Source organism: Zosterops lateralis (genome assembly GCF_965231275.1).
Source record: "Zosterops lateralis genome assembly, chromosome: 2".
NCBI classification, from domain to species: domain Eukaryota; kingdom Metazoa; phylum Chordata; class Aves; order Passeriformes; family Zosteropidae; genus Zosterops; species Zosterops lateralis.
Genome location: NC_139763.1, coordinates 62,083,291 through 62,101,099, shown reverse-complemented (window position 1 = coordinate 62,101,099; position 17,809 = coordinate 62,083,291). Strand labels below are relative to the sequence as shown.

Here is a 17,809-nt window from a genome sequence, read left to right as displayed (position 1 = left end):
TAAAGGCAAATTTTTTTCTTGTGCTTGAGTTGGAAATCCTAAACCTGTTTCCCACTAACTCTTGTCACAAGGGCATTTTTAATATGACTTTCAAGGCTTGTCAGTGTATGTGTGCAGAAGCAAAAGTGATATATATAGTATTTAAAATGCAGAGATAATCGGAGACAAGATGCCTGAAAAATTGTAATGTAGGAAAACACACCAAAGACCTCACAAATGCAGAAGAATTAAATTTACTGTTATTGTGAATGAGTTTGTAAGTCCTTTAGCAGAGAAATAGTGCAGTACATATAACTTTTATTATTGGAGTTATCAGGAAACATACCAAGTGACAATGGATAAAAAGTTGTGTTTACTTCTGCTATGCTCATGACCAGTCTGTGCTTGCTTTCAGTAAGCAGTTCACTTACACTGCAACTAATGCATATAAAAAACAAAGCTGAAGTTTGCTCAAGTACCGTCCCATAGAAAATTCTGTATTTCTTCAAACAAACATTTGCTTCCACAGAATACGTTTTAAATGGCCAGAAATACTGCTGACACAGCCAAAAGGGAAATGAAAAATAGATACACAAGCTTCAGACAATTAAAACAGTTCAAGAAGAATTTCTCTGTACCCTCCACAATCAGGACATCCTATCTGCCTCCAGTTAATGTGTGATAATATGAAAAAAATGGTGTGGCTCTACTAAGTACTAACTAACTATACATTCTACTTTTCCAAAGAATTCAGCATCGAAGAAACCTATCTCTTCAGGGGAAAAACAAAATTTAATTCTGGGCTAAGATTTTAAAGATTTCTGCCTTATCACAGCAGACACTTTTCACTCCTGACCATTCAAGGAAACCACACATAAATCACAAAACTTTTAGACATCACGAAATTCCCAGTGTAGTGAGGGAACACAAAGTACGTTCCTAAACAAAGCATTTTCCTAAGTGCTTTCCTCTATCAGGGTTAGGATCAGTCAAAAGAAAACAATTCCACACAATCTTTGCAACTGAGAACTACAAACTAAGAGCTCATATTTTCAGCATTTTTAAGCAGTCCTATGCAAATGTTTATGATTAATTCATAAAAACTAAAATTAATCGAAAAAAAATTGGTTGACTTGCTAGTTTGCTCATTGATTTACCGGACAAAAAAAAATAAAAAAAGGGAGAGGGGGGAGGGGAGGAAGGCTCTATTTAACTGTTGGACCATTTTCCATTGATTTGATCATCTATTTTATTTAATCTTCAGCTTAATTATATATACCATTTGGCTGACTAATCAAAGATCAAACAGTTAGCAATCTAAGACCTGTAGTCTACAAACACTTAATTAAATAAATGATCTCACACTACAGTGGTATTGAATTCATTACAGTTGCATGTTGAGGTATCTGGGAAATACTTCCCATAACTTGGCACTTCTGTAAGATGCAAGTTCATCAGTTGACTACAAATTCAAGAGAAAATGGAGGAATAAAGGAGAGCAAGATGAATACAGTGATAAAATCGTGGTGATCTTTTGGCTGTTAATTTATTAGTCATAGGCTGGTGGAGGATTTGCTTTTAACCCTTGCTCCCACAATGCAACCTATATAATCCTGTTTGTAGTCTGCACACCTATAAAGTTTAAAGTGATGATAAAGCTCCTAAACATCTTTCATTAAATCTGAATTTGAATGCAATCCCCATTAAAAAAAAAAAAGACTACCTAGTTGGACACATTCCCCAAGTGCAGGTATAATGAATATTTTAAAACAACTTTTCCAGGTGATCTAGAAAGATATGATTTTGTGTATATTGGCATTGGAATATACCTTACTAGTTTAAAGAGAACTGATTTTTTTTTTTTTTGGAAGACTGCTAGAATTGTGGATTTCTGCAAGTATTTATTTAATAAAAACTTGTGAGAAAACTTCCCTTTCCCAAATGTTCAACACTATTTAATAAGAATTAAAATAAGGGATGAAAAATGTCTCAGTAGGCGTTTTGGAATCAGTAAACTCAATCAACCAACTAACCAGCCAACTAAAAACAAAACAAGAAAGAAAGATCAAGACTTGACTTGAACTTTCTAAGAAAATGCACAAGCGGAATTACAACTTTTTTCAGGGCTGAAAGGTGAGAATTTTCTTATGACTACTTCTCTTAGAAGGAAGAAAAAAATGCACATATCTTTGCAAATCAACTTAGAGATTACAGTCAGCAATATTAATGAACAGAGAAAAGTTTTCTGTCTAAACCAACAATGGCAGCTTCATGAGAAAAAAAATTCTTTTCATTAAATTTTTAAAAAAATATTTATGAAGCAGTCACACAGGATTTAAAGCATGCATCAGACTGATTTGTCATAATTCTGACTGTTTTGAATAAAACCCCCATAGTATTCCTGCTTGTTGGCTTTATAATTACTTGGTACAAAGACATAAACTACTGCATATGCTAGGATGAATGCATGCAACTGTGTCAAACAGCAAAGGAGCCAAAGAAAGAAAATATTAAAATACTGCTTCTTTTGGTATCCTTGGAGAATCTGTGGTGGTAACAAGGCTTGTTGTTTCCTGTCTGAAGAAACATTACATATACAGGAGACAAATCTCTAAATATTTACAGTGAGAAGATCTTGTTCTTTAGCACTAGCCTGAATCAGAAGACTTTAAAGTTGAAACATGGGTTATTGCAGACACACAATCTCCCTGCCTGGCAGCGAGGACTGCATCAAGCTCATCTGTGCTTGTTCATTTGGGAAGCATGGTATGTGTGAGATCCAATCCAAAGGGATTCCTCTATCCTGGCAACCCTCCAGCAGTCCTTGGTCTGCAGCTGAGGTAATGATGGGACTGCAGGACTGTCTGCCCTGTAATCATGAGCAGTGACCATGGTCAACAAGCTGCTGAATCCACCCAGTGATGACACAAGTAACTCGGGTTCCAGCTGGCTGATCAATACAGTTAATTAAAAAATAGCAGGTAGACCTGTTTGAAATAACTACTGGGGAATTTCACTTACTTTCTACACATGGTTAGTTGTGTGGTGGCTGAATTTTTAAATATCTGGTGTTTTGTAAATCAGGTATATGATGAAATTTCTTTTCCCACCTTGAAGAACACAATCCAAAACAATCACAAATTTCAGTGGTTTAATTTTAATTTCATATAGTCTAATGGATATGAAAAGAAATTAAAATTATTTATCTGAGAATCCCATTTTTATGCATAGACTAACACTTACAAAATGAAAGAAAGAGAAGTAAGCTTATACCTGAAAAAAAATAGATAAGGAAAGAAAAAGGGTTTAACATGAAAATGTTCATATTTAAGAACAGCATTAAAAAAATAATTTCAAACATGCCACTTCTGATGTGCTTTGTCTAGTCTAGACCATTATTTTGATTGTTAACAGATCAGTGACCACATTATGCAGATAAGTTAACACTGTTATCTAAATTTCATTTTTTTCTTCAGTTTCTGTTTCTAAGAAGAGAACTATACAGACAATTAAAAAATTCCCCATTTCACACACTGTACTATGAAGCAGCCCACCTACTCAAAATGAATATAAGTTAATTAGCATGGGCAAAGAAAACATTTAATCAATAACAGTACTGCTTATTAAATCCTTTTTCAGCCTCACTGATATTGATTAAGTGCATACAAACTTTACAGTTCAATCCTTTTTAAGCTGCTTTTGCACAATTTTTTAAGTCTAGAAACCAACTCATTTGTATTCATAGGCTATGTACTTTAAAAGTGGTTGGACTACTACCAAACATTCAAAAAATTATCCTGGAGCTTTGACTCATCATAGAAGACTCAAGTCCTCAAAGGTAATTGTTCTGGGAAAGTTATAAGCAGACAGAACAGGGATTTTTAACAGCAGTTGACTCGCAATGTTGAGCTCTCATCTCAAAAATTAGATGTGAGTAGCTCATTAAAGACAATCTAAGATTTCAGTGTTGCACCAAAGATCAAGATGTAGAGAGATTGTGGGCACCTCTGTGATCCTGTCCAGAAATCTGCAAAGGTTACATGGAGGCAGCTCACTTTCAGCTAATATGGTCTTTAACTATGGGCTTTTATCTGATTATCAGTTAAAAATAATAACATTGTCTTGCCCTCAGGAAAAGAAGAATCTTATTTACGTATATGTCAATTGTTCTTTAGTGTCTGTATAAAGGCAGTACAGCCATGGAAGGAGCAAGGGTTGCAAGTCTACCTTTCAGGTAGCTGGAGACCTGAGCTGAATGCCTGCATTCCAGATAAAAGGAATTAAACTGCAAAAGACAGGGTTTTCTCAAAAGCCACCCCTATCCCCACACCAAATGAGAGTTAGATAAGCCAGGTTAATAGGGAGAGGCAAGATGGAAGGGTGAAATTCAGGAACAGGCAGCAAAAGCTCTCACTCTGTGTGACCTTGAATCCTTGCCCTTTTCACAAAATGGAGCAAGAAAAGCAGGATTTTAGTTCCTTGGTGATTAAATGCCACACACTAAACACTGGAGACTCAAATCTCCTCCCTGCCTGAAGGAACTAACATTTACATCTCCCATAAGAACTCTCTAATGACTCAGCTATATGATAAAATACCTTGGACTCTCACAACCTTTTTTCCTATTAAAGCTCTACTACTATTCCTTATGTGCTTAAATATTCACCGCAGCAAGAGGCAAGACCTGCTTTTTCTCCAAGCCCTGTTGATTGTCCTGACCAGTGGGCTCCACAGTCGGGTTACAACATTACCCTAAGCCCCTCAAGTCCTCCAAACACTTCAGCATTGCAGGCGAGCCAGACCAACTTCAGAGCAGTGATCTGAGACACCTCCTGCCAGCTCATGGATGGCTCTGTTTGGAGGCAAGGCCATGCTGCCAGGAGTTGGCAATAGGAGCAGCTCTCCAGGCACGGTGCACACCCCATGGACCACCAGGCTGCTGGAACATCAGGGCAGAGGGTGTGAACTTGTCCCCACCTCTGTAGGAATGCAGGACACCCCACCTATGCAACTCTGAAAGCCCAGCTGGAGAAAGTTCTGCTGTCAGGAGAGGTGGAGCAATGCCAGCGCTGGGGATCCATTGGCTGGATCCATTGATCATGGTGGGGCCATGAGGTACCTTCCAGGCAGCTCTGTGCAAGCCAACAGGCATAAAGATGTGAAGGGAAATCACCTGGCAGGTATGTGTGCATCGAGTGTCTCTGGATGATAGGAGATAGATAGTTGTTGCTCACCACAGGACAGAGGCTCCGTTTGGGATGGGATGGAACGATAAGGGATATGGGAGTAGCCTCACCGTGGTGAGCGTGTGGAGGCTCTGAGGAGGCCGGAGCGGGAACAGGGAAGGAAGGTCGATTTCACCTCGACCCCGTGTAGTAAGGTGGGGTGTTTATTTTCTTTTTTTTTTTTATTTTTATTTTTTAATTTTTTTTAATTTATCAATGTTTTGGTACGGTTCGCCTGGAGCTTTAATGAGAAGCTCCACACACACCCCGCTCCCAAACACACACACCCCCACACCCACACGCCGCATGCGGCCGCTGACGGACGAGGCGCTGCCCCGGGCCGGGCGGTGCTGAGGGGCCTGCGGGGGGACGGCGACCCCGCCGGGATGGGATGGGATGGGATGGAGCGGGGCCCCGGGGCCAGCCGCCCGCCCCGGGCACAAAGGGAAAGGAAAGGCGGCCCCGAGCGAGGGGGATGCGCGCACACTCTGCTTGCCTCCCTGTGCGCGGGGGAAGGAGCGGGCAGGAATATTCTGGACCGAGGGAGGGGAGGAAAGAGAGAAGGTGATGAATAACTTGAATAAATCTGCAGCGGAGCTGAGGAGAGGGGGAGGGAGGCGGCGGCGGCAGGTCATGTGAGGCACAGTCATGCTGCGGGCAGAGAGGGGGCACCTGGCGGGAGCACGACGCGGCCGGGGAGGGGAGGGAGGGGGCGACCGCCCGCCATGGCCGCAGCCTCGCCCCCTGCCCGGGCCGGGCCGCCCCCGCCCGCCGCGGGCTCGGCGCCGCTCGGCCATTTCCGCCACGCGAGCCGAGCCCCATTTCCGCCGGCCGCGGCCAGACGGGCTTTATGTCTGCCGGCGGGGCGCGCGTGCGCGGCGGCCGCCGCCATCTTACGTTGTCTCTCGCCCGCCCTCCCCTTTGGCGAGCGCTCCCCTCCTCCCCCCCGCGGCGCCTCCTCCGGCGCTCCGTGAGGAGACGGGGCAGGCACGGGGAGGGAGAGACCCGCGGCGGCGGGGAAGCCGGGAGGAGACCCTGAGGGAAGAAAGGACGGGGCGGACGCACACGCGGGAGGAGGAGGACGGATTCCAGGCGCGGTTCTGCGGAGGACGAGCGGGTGCCGCCTGTTATAAAGGGGGAGGAGGCGGCGGAGGGGGAAGGAAGAGCGTGCGGAGCGGAGCCTCCTCCAGAGACAGCCAGACACAGGGAGGAGAGAGAGGCTGCCTGGCTGGCTCCCCCTTCCTCCCTCTCTCCTTTTCATGGACTCTCCTGTCGGGTTACTGCAGCTGCTTTTCTTCCGTCCTTATTCCGTCTCTCTGATACCCAAAATGATTCAGCTCCATGGCTGCCACTGACGGGGATGTCCCTGCCCGGCTCAGCCTGCCGCTGCCGCCCTGCCGTGCGCCAGTCCTGTACGTATCCGCGCCTTCCTCCCGCTCCCGCTGCTGAGAGCGGGGATGGCGAGGGGCGCCGGCCGCCTCTCCGGGCTGCCCTGCGGGCCCGCCGGCTGCCCTCGCCTCGCCGAGGCGGGGAGGGAGGGAGGGAGGCAGGGAAGGAGGGAGGGCGGTGCTGCCGGCTGCCGGCGAGCCGCGGCGCCCGGCGGAGCCTTGGCGGGGAGGAGGAAGGGGCTCGGCCCCGGGGCGGCCGGCTGGCTGCCCTCCCCAGAGAGGCGCAGTCGGGGGGCTGGGGAAGGGGGGGAGCGGCCGAGCAGGGAGGTGGTGGTGGAAATCAAAGGGAGACGGGGGGAAGGGTGGCAGGGAGAAAGAAAGTGAATGGCGGAGGATTGAAAGTGTGACATTCAGAGGCGGCGGAGGACCGGTGCTCGCCCCCTCCCTGTCTCGGAGGGGAGGAGGAGGGGAGGGGAGGGGGTTGGCGGTGCCGAGCCGCCTCAGCCCGTGCGCTGCGGGAGCCGGTGGGGGTTGTGCGCGGTGGTGTCTGCCCTGCCCTGAGCACACAGCTAACTGTGTGTGTATGTGTGTCTGTCTGTCTGTCTCTTTCCATACCGGGGGATTGCACTCTTAAAATACACCCGATACAATGCACCAGCCTGACTCAGCCGCAGACATTAGTGCTAGGAAGATGGCGCACCCGGCGATGTTTCCTAGAAGGGGCAGCAGCAGTAGCAGCGGCAGCAGCTGCGTTACTGCTCCCACTGCACCAGGTACCGGCGTTGGGAGCGCTGCCCTCTCTGCCGAGGATTATCAGCCGCCTTTGCTGGTCCAGCCGCCGCCTCCATCTCCTGCAGCAGCTTCGACAGCGGGTCCACAGCCGACACCTCCTCATCCACAAAGCCTGAACCTCCTCTCGCAGTCTCAGCTCCAGCCACAGCCCCTTGCACAGACTGGAGCTCAAATGAAAAAGAAAAGTGGCTTTCAAATTACCAGTGTGACCCCTGCTCAAATATCAGCTAGTATGAGCTCTAATAACAGCATAGCTGAGGATACAGAAAGCTACGATGACCTGGATGAATCTCACACTGAAGACCTGTCATCTTCAGAAATCTTGGATGTGTCTTTATCCAGAGCCACTGACTTGGGAGAGCCTGAGAGGAGTTCTTCTGAAGAGACTCTAAATAACTTCCAAGAGGCAGAGACTCCTGGGGCTGTTTCTCCAAACCAGCCTCATCTTCCTCAGCAGCATGCTCCTCTGCCTCATCACCCACAGCAGAGTGTTGTGATCAATGGAAGCGTTCATCCCCATCATGTTCATCATCACCACCATCTTCACCACCACCATCACGGACACCATCATCCATCACATCCTGGGGTGGGTAGTGCCCCAGTTTCTGGAGGACCACCGCCCAGTCCATCCTTTAGAAAACTATCAACAACTGGAAGCTCTGACAATGTTATATCAATTGCACCAGTTTCTGCTGCATCATCCACTGGTTCCCCGGCATCTGCCGTGTCTAATATCCGCACTACAAGTACTCCTGGCAATTTAGGTATAAGTCCTGCTGCTGGAACTAGTACCTTAAATAATATTGGTGGTGGTAGTTCTAGTGTGGCAAGCAATGTGCTTGGTACTATAAATTTAAGCAACATCATGAGTACTGGTAATGTAAATGCTTTGTCTGGAGCTAGCAGCAATGCTAATGTGAATATCTTGAGTGGTGTTGGCAATGGTACGAGTGCTTCCTCTAGTGTCATTAACAATGTTACTAATCCAGCTGCAGGAATGGCAGTGGGATCAAGCCAGCAGCAGCCTGCATCTGGCACCTCAAGGTTTAGGGTTGTAAAATTAGATTCTAGTTCTGAACCTTTCAAAAAAGGTAGATGGACATGCACTGAATTCTATGATAAAGAAAACACTGTTGCAGTTTCGGAGGGAGTAGCAGTAAACAAAGCAGTAGAGACGATAAAACAAAACCCGCTTGAAGTGACTTCTGAAAGGGAGAGCACCAGTGGGAGTTCTGTTAGCAGCAATGTAAGCACACTGAGTCACTATACAGAAAGTGTGGGAAGTGGAGAAATGGGAGCACCTACTGTGGTACAGCAGCAAGCATTTCAAGGTGTGGGTCCGCAGATGGATTTTAGCAGTGCTGCTCCTCCAGCAATTCCAGCATCTAGTATACCACAGAGTGTTTCTCAATCACAGCTTGCACAAGTCCAGCTGCATTCTCAAGAAGTAAACTATCCGCAGCAGAAGCCAGGGGTCCAACCTCCTGCACAGGCCAGTCTAACCACTGTTACTGGGGTTCAGCCAGCCCCGGTTAATATATTAGGTGTATCCCCATCTCTGGGCCACCAGCAGCCTGCCCTTCAGAGCATGGCTCAACAGCAGCTGCCGTATTCGCAGCCGGCACAGCCTGTGCAGCCTTTGCCAGTGGTGCAGCAGCAGCAGTTGCAGTACGGACAGCAGCAGCAGCAGCCACAGCAGCAGCCGGTTCCTGCGCAGATGGCCGCGGGTCACGTTAAGCCGGTGAACCAAAACTCCGTCACAGGGGCTATGCCAGACTACATCCAACATCAGCAGATCCTTCAGACTCCAGCCCCTGCCATGCAGCCAAGTTCTACAGGAGTGGGAACTGGGCAACCGGTTCCTGTTGCCCAGGCACAGGGCCTGCAGCCTTCAGTGCAAGCACATCCAGCTGCCGCCCCAGCTCAGCCTGTTGCACATGCTCCAGCAGCAATACCAGGTGTAGCTGCCAGTGGTCAAATGCTAAATGTTGGGCAGCAAGGAAGCGTAGCTGCTGTGGTGCAACCACCATCTGCTGCAAACCAAATTCCACCTCCAGTTATGCCATCAACGGCTGCTCCTCCATCTTCCCAAGTAGTGCAACCTGTGCAGACAGGAATAATGCAGCAGGGATTACAGGCTAGCGCTACAGGCCTTCCTCAACAAATGGTCATTGCTCAGCAAAACACCTTGTTACCTGTACAGCCACAGGCACAAGGAGTGGAATCTGTAGTCCAAGGGATGACTGGCCAGCAGCTGCCTGCGGTAAGCCCTATACCCTCTGCTAGTACTGTTCCTGCGCCAAGTCAAGCTGGTTCAGCTGTGCCTCCTGGCATACCTTCTGCTTCTGTAGGTTTGGGGCAGCCACAGAATATAGCACAGGCTTCGGCTGTGCCGAATGGCAGTTTGGCTCAAAGTGTTAGTCAGCCTCCTCCCTTGATATCAACAAGTATAGGTATGCCAGTGGCACAGAGTGTGCCACAGCAGATGCCACTAAGCTCTACCCAGTTCCCCGCACAATCACTAGCTCAGTCCATTGCAAGCCAAATGGAAGACGGCAGACGCCCTACAGAACCTTCCTTGGTGGGTTTACCTCAGGCTGCCGGCGTCGAGAGCGGCGGTGGAGCATCGGCCGCTTCAGATGGCAGTAGCAGCAACATGCCTTCCTCGGCCTCCCTCTTCCCACTGAAGGTGCTGCCGTTGACAACGCCTCTTGTAGATGGTGAGGATGAGAGGTAAGGCTGCCTGTAACTTTATTAAAAGATGGACTCTCTGATAGTTCGATTTGCACTAACTTGTAGGTCTTGTTACAGCCATTCTGTGAAATGAAGCAGTGTGATGTTTCTGTCTAATTAAAATACTGTTTCTCAAGTCTCAGCACTTGCATATATTGTATTAAAGAACTTGTTTTTCTCTTGAGGGGGTGGGTTGTATTGATTATGCTTTGAAACTACTATGTGGGTAAATTGTGCTTAACAGTCTGTTCAGTGTGTGTGTTCCCATTGTGTTGAGGAAGACAAGAATACTGTAGAGTGTGGGTATACTAGTGGTGATTGCAGTTTAAACTATTTATTATATGAAAATAATTAATATTTATTCTCAGGTATATATTTTTTTCCATAAGCCTAGACTTCATCCTGCCTTAGTGTCTCTCTTTGGAGTATTGACTTCACTAAGGTTGAACCAGTTGTGATTCTGTGGTGTATTTAAATCCTCTTTGACGGCCAAGAGATGCTTTAGGCAAATGAGTATGGTGAGCTAAGGGATATTCAGCAACACTGTTGTGGCTCTTTAAAAATTGAGCCTGGGATACTTTTGGGCTTGATGGCTTTCCTTCAAGGTGGTAATGCACGGTGAGATCTGCTCAGGCCTGCCCAAGGGTGGTCAACCTGTGAATCTGGTACGCCAATTCTGCGCAGTTAGAGTAAGAAAACTATATTTTTTTTTCCCATTTTCACCAGTTCCAGCTACATACATTCTCTCACCTTCACCTTTTCAAGCAAATGACCACTGCCTGGTCTTAATAGTACGTGCATGTGAATATTCTCATTTCTTTGACAGTGTGTGCAGAGAAGTTGAGACCGTTGTATGTGCAGGCTGAATTGATTGAAACATCAATTTTTAAGTGTGATGGTTTGATATTAATTATGTGTGAAAAGTCCTCAATGTGTTGAGGACCTCTTGTGATACAGGTTTGCGAGTGGCCAGGAAGACTGGTGCTTCTTCCAAAGAACTTCCTGTCTGAGAAGCTACATTAATGGGAGAAGTAACTTTTAAGATAAATAACCTGCCTTGGGAATGTGGAGCAGGACAGAAAACACTAGAAAAACTGAGACTTGAGTGAGGAGACAAAATTAGGCATTAAACACAAGGTGGGAAAAATGCCGTAGCAATGTGAGGTGAAACACTTTTTGAATACCTTCTGGTGCCGTAACTTAAATCAGGAGTAATACCAGTGGCCAGACTTCATTAATTTTATTTTTTTTAAATAAAATGGGTTGTTGGGAGAGGCTGGATTATTTTCTTAATATTGAAAATCCTAACTCTATCAGCAGTCTCTGATTATGTTGATCATAAGGTGTTGACTGCCGTAGTGGCTTTCATCACATCTTTCTAAAATGCCAGAGAACTGTAATGAGTAGCAGCTTGTCTTCTAGAAGACAAGTTCCAACACTGTTGCATTCTGATCATGTTTTTTTAGTCAATAAGTTCATGAAGGTGGTAGAAGACAGACTGAAGTGTTAAACCCAACAGTGTCACCATTATGCTACTAGCAGTTTTTCAGAAATGTTTTTTTGGTTTGTCATTTGAATTTTGTAAACCTGGACACTAATTCTTCTCTTCACGGGTCCTGCTGGTGTTTGATGGTGCTATTTGTTTTTGTAGTTGTGTGATTGTTGTTTTTTGGTTTTGTTTTCTTTTATCAACCAAAAAATCCCCCTAAGCTTTCAGGGGGTCCTAGCTGAGTAGAAGAATCATAAGCATAGTGATACTCAGTGTTTTGGAAAATGACATCTAGAATATGTCTGTACCCTGATTTTAAGAGCATATGTTAACACTTTGACATGATTGGTAGTTTTTCCAGAATGTTTAAATCCCTCAGGGTAACAATAGCCAGAAATACCTTCTTCCTCTGTTGTTTGGCTAGCCACAGATCATATCCTTTCTTCTCCCATGCACGTTGCGCCTTTGTTCAATCTGTCATCTCCAGGTAGACTACACTTTTGTTTAGCTGCAGTTGGAAAACCATTTATATTCTTTACACAAAGCAGGATATGACTCTATTAAATAGAGACAAAAAATAATTGGTTTTTTTTTGTTGGTTTTTTTTTTTTTTTTTAGTGTGTGGCAGTAGTGGCCATCACTTTTGTGTACAGTCAGACAATTTACAGCAGCACGTGTCTGTCTCCCTGTATATTTGTATGTGACATTAAAAACCTAGTGAAATTGCTTCTGTTTCCACTTCCAGGGGATCTCAGGGCATAGTGCTTCTATTGTCATCTTCACTGGAATTTTGGGCTGGAGCTTAGAGTTTGTTACTCACTAAAGGCAGTGCAAGATACGTTGTTATTCTGCTTGGCTCCCCACTTTTCTGGCTGTGGGATTTCTCCAGTGAGTTTTTTTGCTGGCTTGTTAGATTATCCCCACTGTTACAGGAGGTAAAGGGTCGTGTATTGTGAAAAGACCATAAGCATTTCAGAAGCAGGTGTATTGTAAATATGTGTGTTTGAAATCCCCATTTTGCTCGGTCTTATCTGCACGCACATATATCACTGAAGATTTCTATCAATACATCCCAAGTGATTCTAAACCTGGCAAAGGAAAAGGTAGGAGAAAAGAAGTGAGTGATGACATAATTGGGCCAGCGAAGAAGCTGTAAAATTCCATTTAGCGTGCCTTTGAAAAAACATCTGACCCATGTAATACCTTGTATAGATTAACTCCCAGCTTTCCTTAAACCTGTATATAACTGCATTTAAGGCCGTGCCAGTGTCTTTAAGTCTGTTCAGTTTTTAGAACACCATTTGCAGCTCTTTCTATGCCTGTTATCAGGGCATGGCCTTTTAAATATAGACAGTGTGGAGTGTATCGGCTTTGAGAACCGTAACCTTTATTTCTCCAGTATGAATGACTTTTATTTTAAGTCATAGTGAAGATTAGATATTAAAAATGAGCTGCTTGGCAGAATGCCATATGGAAAACTAATTGCAAATGTTAATAAATAAAGAGAAGATACAAATAATAGTCTCTGTACTTTCTGTATTAAAAAAATAACAATCAAACTGCCGAACAAAAAACCCAAAACCCCAACAAAGTCACCAAACACCCATAATTCTTCTGACTAGTCTTTCTTAAGCTGGTTGGGTGTGCCATAAATGTTTGTGTGTTGGTAGATTCACCATCTCTTAATTTTTGGTCTACAAAAATGCAGGCCAGTTTTTTGATTGTTAAATACTTTTTTTTCCTTCTCCTTAGCTTGAGCCATGGTATGGACTCAATGCATAGTTCTTACATAGTTTCTTGGATTTGGACTGGTTACCTTGATTTATTCACTACAATTATTAAATCTTGCTAATTTTAGACATGATCTTTTGAGTTTAGTATTTCATCTTTAGAACTGTAAAGCAGGATTGCTTTTATTTTCACGTGTTTGATATTTAAGCATGGAAGAAGGCATGTTTGTATTGCAGTGAATCTTTTTGTGTATTTATACTTAGTGTTGCAAAATCAGTTTTACATCTTCATAGACAATGTTTTGCTGTACATGCTTGCAGTAAGATTTTGTATGGACTTATTATTTTTAAGTGAAGACATAAAATTTCACTGCAAAGTGAAGACTTCAAAAGCTAATGTATTTTACAGCATTGATAAAGGTTGCTATAAGTGAACTTAAAAATAACTTAATCTGAAATGTTGTTTGCCATTACTCAAAAGCAGATTTTGTGAATGAAGGATAAGAAAACTAATAACTGCCTCCTTGTCCTTGAAAACATTTCCTGTAGAATTGTTCACATTCTTTAGGCTGGTGCAAGTTGTGTTCACCTGTTTGTGCATGTTATCCAACAAAGCTGAAGAGAAAGGAGGAAAAGATGATGGTAAGCACAAGAATGGCATAGAGATTTAAAATATTATTTGTTATTTGACAATCTCATTATTTTTTAAGAGAAATTTTTACTAGAAGATCCCTTTAGAAATGTTTTTTGTGTAGGATATGTGTTTCTTAGCTTGTTACTAAGTTTGTAGAGGGGCTGGAAGATTAAAACTGAACATGAGAATCACAAGACTTGGGAGCAGCCATTGAGAAACCTCTAGCAGTAGTAACTGGTACTAGATTGTAAAGTGAAGTACAATCAGGAAGCTGAGCTAAAGTTCATCATGTATGCAGCTGTGCAGTGGAAAGGTTGACCAGGTACAACTGAGATTTTTACAGATGTAATTCAATACTTTCTGAAGATTTTTGTAAGCAGTAGTGAATGAAGTAAGATAGAACTGGAAGCTTTAATTATATTTTTGGTGCAGTAACTATTTTGCATGCTTATTTTGATTTTGTAAGTGGTTTTAGAGTTTGTATGGGCTTTTTGTTTGCTGGAAGTTTTGCTGCTCTATATTTGGTGAGAAGGGGAATAAATACAACAAAGGATTTCTGGTGGATTAGCATAGATTTATAGTGATTTTTATTTTTTTAGTTACATCTTAGGGGCGCTGGTGTTATTTTCTGTCTTGCAGATTTTAAACTTGCTTCATAGTCTTGCCACCATTTTGAAAACCATGTGATTTGAGTTCTAGGAGATGAACTGTTAAAAAAAATCTGTTGATATCTTCAATTGAGCTTTCTGTGGAACTTGAAAAAAAATATTAACCTCACTAATGGCAAGTCAAGTGAGTAGAAGGAGAAAACTGATGAAGAAATTGTGCTTGCTGTTGTGTCATGCTGACGAGTCCAGTTTCTCACTTTGTCTGATGAAGTAAAATACCCATTGTCGGTGGAATTGACTTTGTTAGTTCTGCTCTAAGTAAAGAGCAATGAGGAATTTAGGGTCTGCGCCTTGTATGTCTGCTGACCAGCTGTAGGTGGCAATATCTTTTTTGATGGAGCTTTTCCTGGTGTCTTTTACAGGTGCATTTTTTGCATACCATGATACACTTTGAACTGAGGGTTGCTACAGTGCTTGGTATTGCATTGTCTTTCAAGACAGGAGGAACCAACAGATACCAAGGAGTTATAAAAGCAGTAATTTAGCACTTAAGGCGGATGCTGAGAAATTCATCTTTTCAGCTGATTTCCAGAAACTATTCCTTAGCATTGCAATTTTGGTTGCTCATTAGAGCATTGCATCAGTATGAAACCATCTATGTATGTGTGTGTGAAAATGAGCAAACAGGATTTTAAAGTATTTAATGTTGAAAAACAATCTTTATTACTGTCTCAGGATTTGCATTCTTTACAGGCTAATCTGAAAATTAGAATTAAACCCACTGACAAACAGGTTGGTAGTAAAATGTTTCAGCCTTTACAAGTTACTGTGATCTCGATAATGGGGAATAGAGTAATGACGGTATCAGTCAGTGGTAAGCTAGCAAAGTTAGCCGAGTAGGAGGGGAAAATAATTAAAAAGCAAACACCACTATCCCCTCCAAAATACCCAAAACAAACAAACGACCCTAGCCCAACCTAGCAACCCCCAATATGTTAATGTATCTGGTTTAGACATAAATAAAAAGGCGTATGGTTAGCACACCTATGCTACAAAAAGACCCCCTATAACCTAGTCATCTTACAGATTGTAATAAAGTAAATAAGCCTTTTCAGACCTGTCTCCTAACAGCTTAGGAAGTACATCAGATTGTAAACAGCAGTATTGCTAGTATGGTCTTTTAAACAAAAAACTGCACATGCCTGAATATCAGTGCAATTATAGGAAGTGTATTCTTGGTATGACCTTTCTGGGAATAATTTGTGATCTGGGTTTGCAGTGTGATGTAGGTGAAACATAAAAATGACTAGAAGAGAATAGTGTGTCTTTGTTCTCTTTGATTTAATGCGCTGGTTCTTTTTCTATTCTTTTGATTAATTTATGAGGCTAAAATGTACTGTGTGTAATACATATTATACCTTAACAAACACCTGAAAACTTCTTAAGGTGGGCCTATACCTTTCATTTACTGCATTTATGCCACCAAATGCAGTGCTATTAAGATGAATTAAGGGCAAGATTATTTAGTAAATTATTTCATGGTAATGATCACTCTAAATAAGAAACTAGTTTATTCTCAGCATGGTTGTACAGGAAACCATAGCCTAAAGCTATGATGGAAAGAGTTCCTGAGTGACTGGAGATACAGCACTTTATTTTTTTTAGCCTGTTCTAAAGCATTCAGACTTAGGAATTGCATGGTGGAAGTGCAGCATAATTATGGTATCAAATTGGAGCACCTGATCATCCTTCAGGCTTTAATGTCGGGAACACTTTAACTCTTTGTCTGCCTTTGGAATTTGCTAACAAAGATAGTAATTGTGCTGCAGTCAGTGGTGTAGAAATCCTTATCAGCTCATTTTGTGCAAGCTTCCAAACACCTATTGTGCATTGTCAGTGTTGGAAGCAGCATTTGGTTTGTGGTTGCAGTTACATCAAAAATCTCTGTCTTCCACTGAATTGACTTTCCCGAGAGAGATATTTAGAGGTTATGAATGTTCAGCAGGCAGGGATTGTAAAGATGCCATACATGCCAGAGCCTATGGTAGTTTAGGTGATCTGTCATTGCTGGTTACCTTATGGACTAAATGACTTGCTAGAACCTACTAAATAAGGACTTCTGATTTTGGTGCTGTGCAGAGATGAAGAATGATATTCATTATGTTCAAACCCACTACTATGCTTTAATAATGGGAACTTGTTCAATTTTATGAAATTTTCTATACTTGCAAAAGTAAAATCTTTAATGTCTTTTGGTAAACCAGAAAAGTCACAGTAAACTTTTTCACTGTTTTCTTTAAGCAAACAATTACTTTGATTATGCTTCCTTTAAATTATTTTGGCATTATTGTGTACCAGAAATGACTCCTGAGTTTTTTGTTTTTTTTTTTTTTTACACGATGATGTAAATTTAAGAATTGTAGGCATTCAGGCTTGAAGTTCTTGTCCCAATTTCTGTTTCTTCTTGCAGTGCAGGGGTTGGTGGTGGTCCAGAAAAGTAAAAGTAACTTTTCTTTGTTCAGCAGAGAATGGCTACCAAAGCAAACTGCTCTGTATAGTTAGCCTTCCTTGCTGGGGCTTGTAGGTATTGTACAGACTGAAAAGGGTATAGAATTATGAAGTTACACTAGGAGAACAGATTAAGAAGTAAAGTAGTTGGGGGGTTTTGTTTATCATTATGGCTTGGAAATTTAACACAGTTTTGGAGCTTACTGTAGTCCTCAAAGAGCAACAAATGCACCTATCATTGGTGCTTTTTTTTTCCCTCAAGGAGATTCTCAGAAAATGGCTTTGTAGTTGTTTTAATTAAATTTAAGGGGTGTCTTGTTCATCTGTTTACGTACTTTGGAATAATCCATTATTTTGAGTGTAGTGGAGAAGTACCATTTTATAAGTTGCTAAAACAGGCAGCAGAAGATCTCTAGGTTTAGACTTGGAGATGAACTTACTGTAGGTGAATGGGACCACAATCTGTTAAAAAATACAGGCGTTACTTCTAGTAAGGTACAGATTTGATAGCAGCTGGAATATGGTTGTGGAGTGTTTTATTACCTTCTGCTTAAGTTTGTTAAATGACTCGGCCAGGCATATTGTTTGAGCTTCTGTGTGATATAGGTATTTTTCCAGCCTTCTTGTTTGTGTGTCTTGTCTTTAGTTTTTTTCCTTTTTTTTGGTCTTGTTTTGTTTTTGGTTTTGTTTGATTTTATTTTAACTTGTGTGTGTTTGGTTGTT

At 42.8% G+C, this 17,809-nt stretch overlaps 1 protein-coding gene across 7 annotated transcripts in view; it reads left to right on the top strand.

Annotated features, from left to right (window-relative positions):
- Positions 1-6,159: 6,159 nt before the first annotated feature.
- Positions 6,160-17,809, top strand: part of TSC22D1 (TSC22 domain family member 1) — a 90,183-nt gene continuing 78,533 nt past the window's right edge. For 5 of the 7 annotated variants that reach the window (XR_014589313.1, XR_014589314.1, XR_014589315.1 and 2 more), the window contains exon 1: positions 7,242-10,117. Coding sequence is in view for 2 of the 7 variants with exons in the window: in XM_083854884.1 (XP_083711010.1) it covers positions 7,284-10,117 (2,834 nt within the window). In the remaining 5 variants the exon portion in view is untranslated. Of the gene's footprint in view, positions 6,617-7,241; positions 10,118-17,809 lie in introns of those variants that run through there. The other 2 variants (XM_083854884.1, XM_083854882.1) reach the window with 2 other exon arrangements.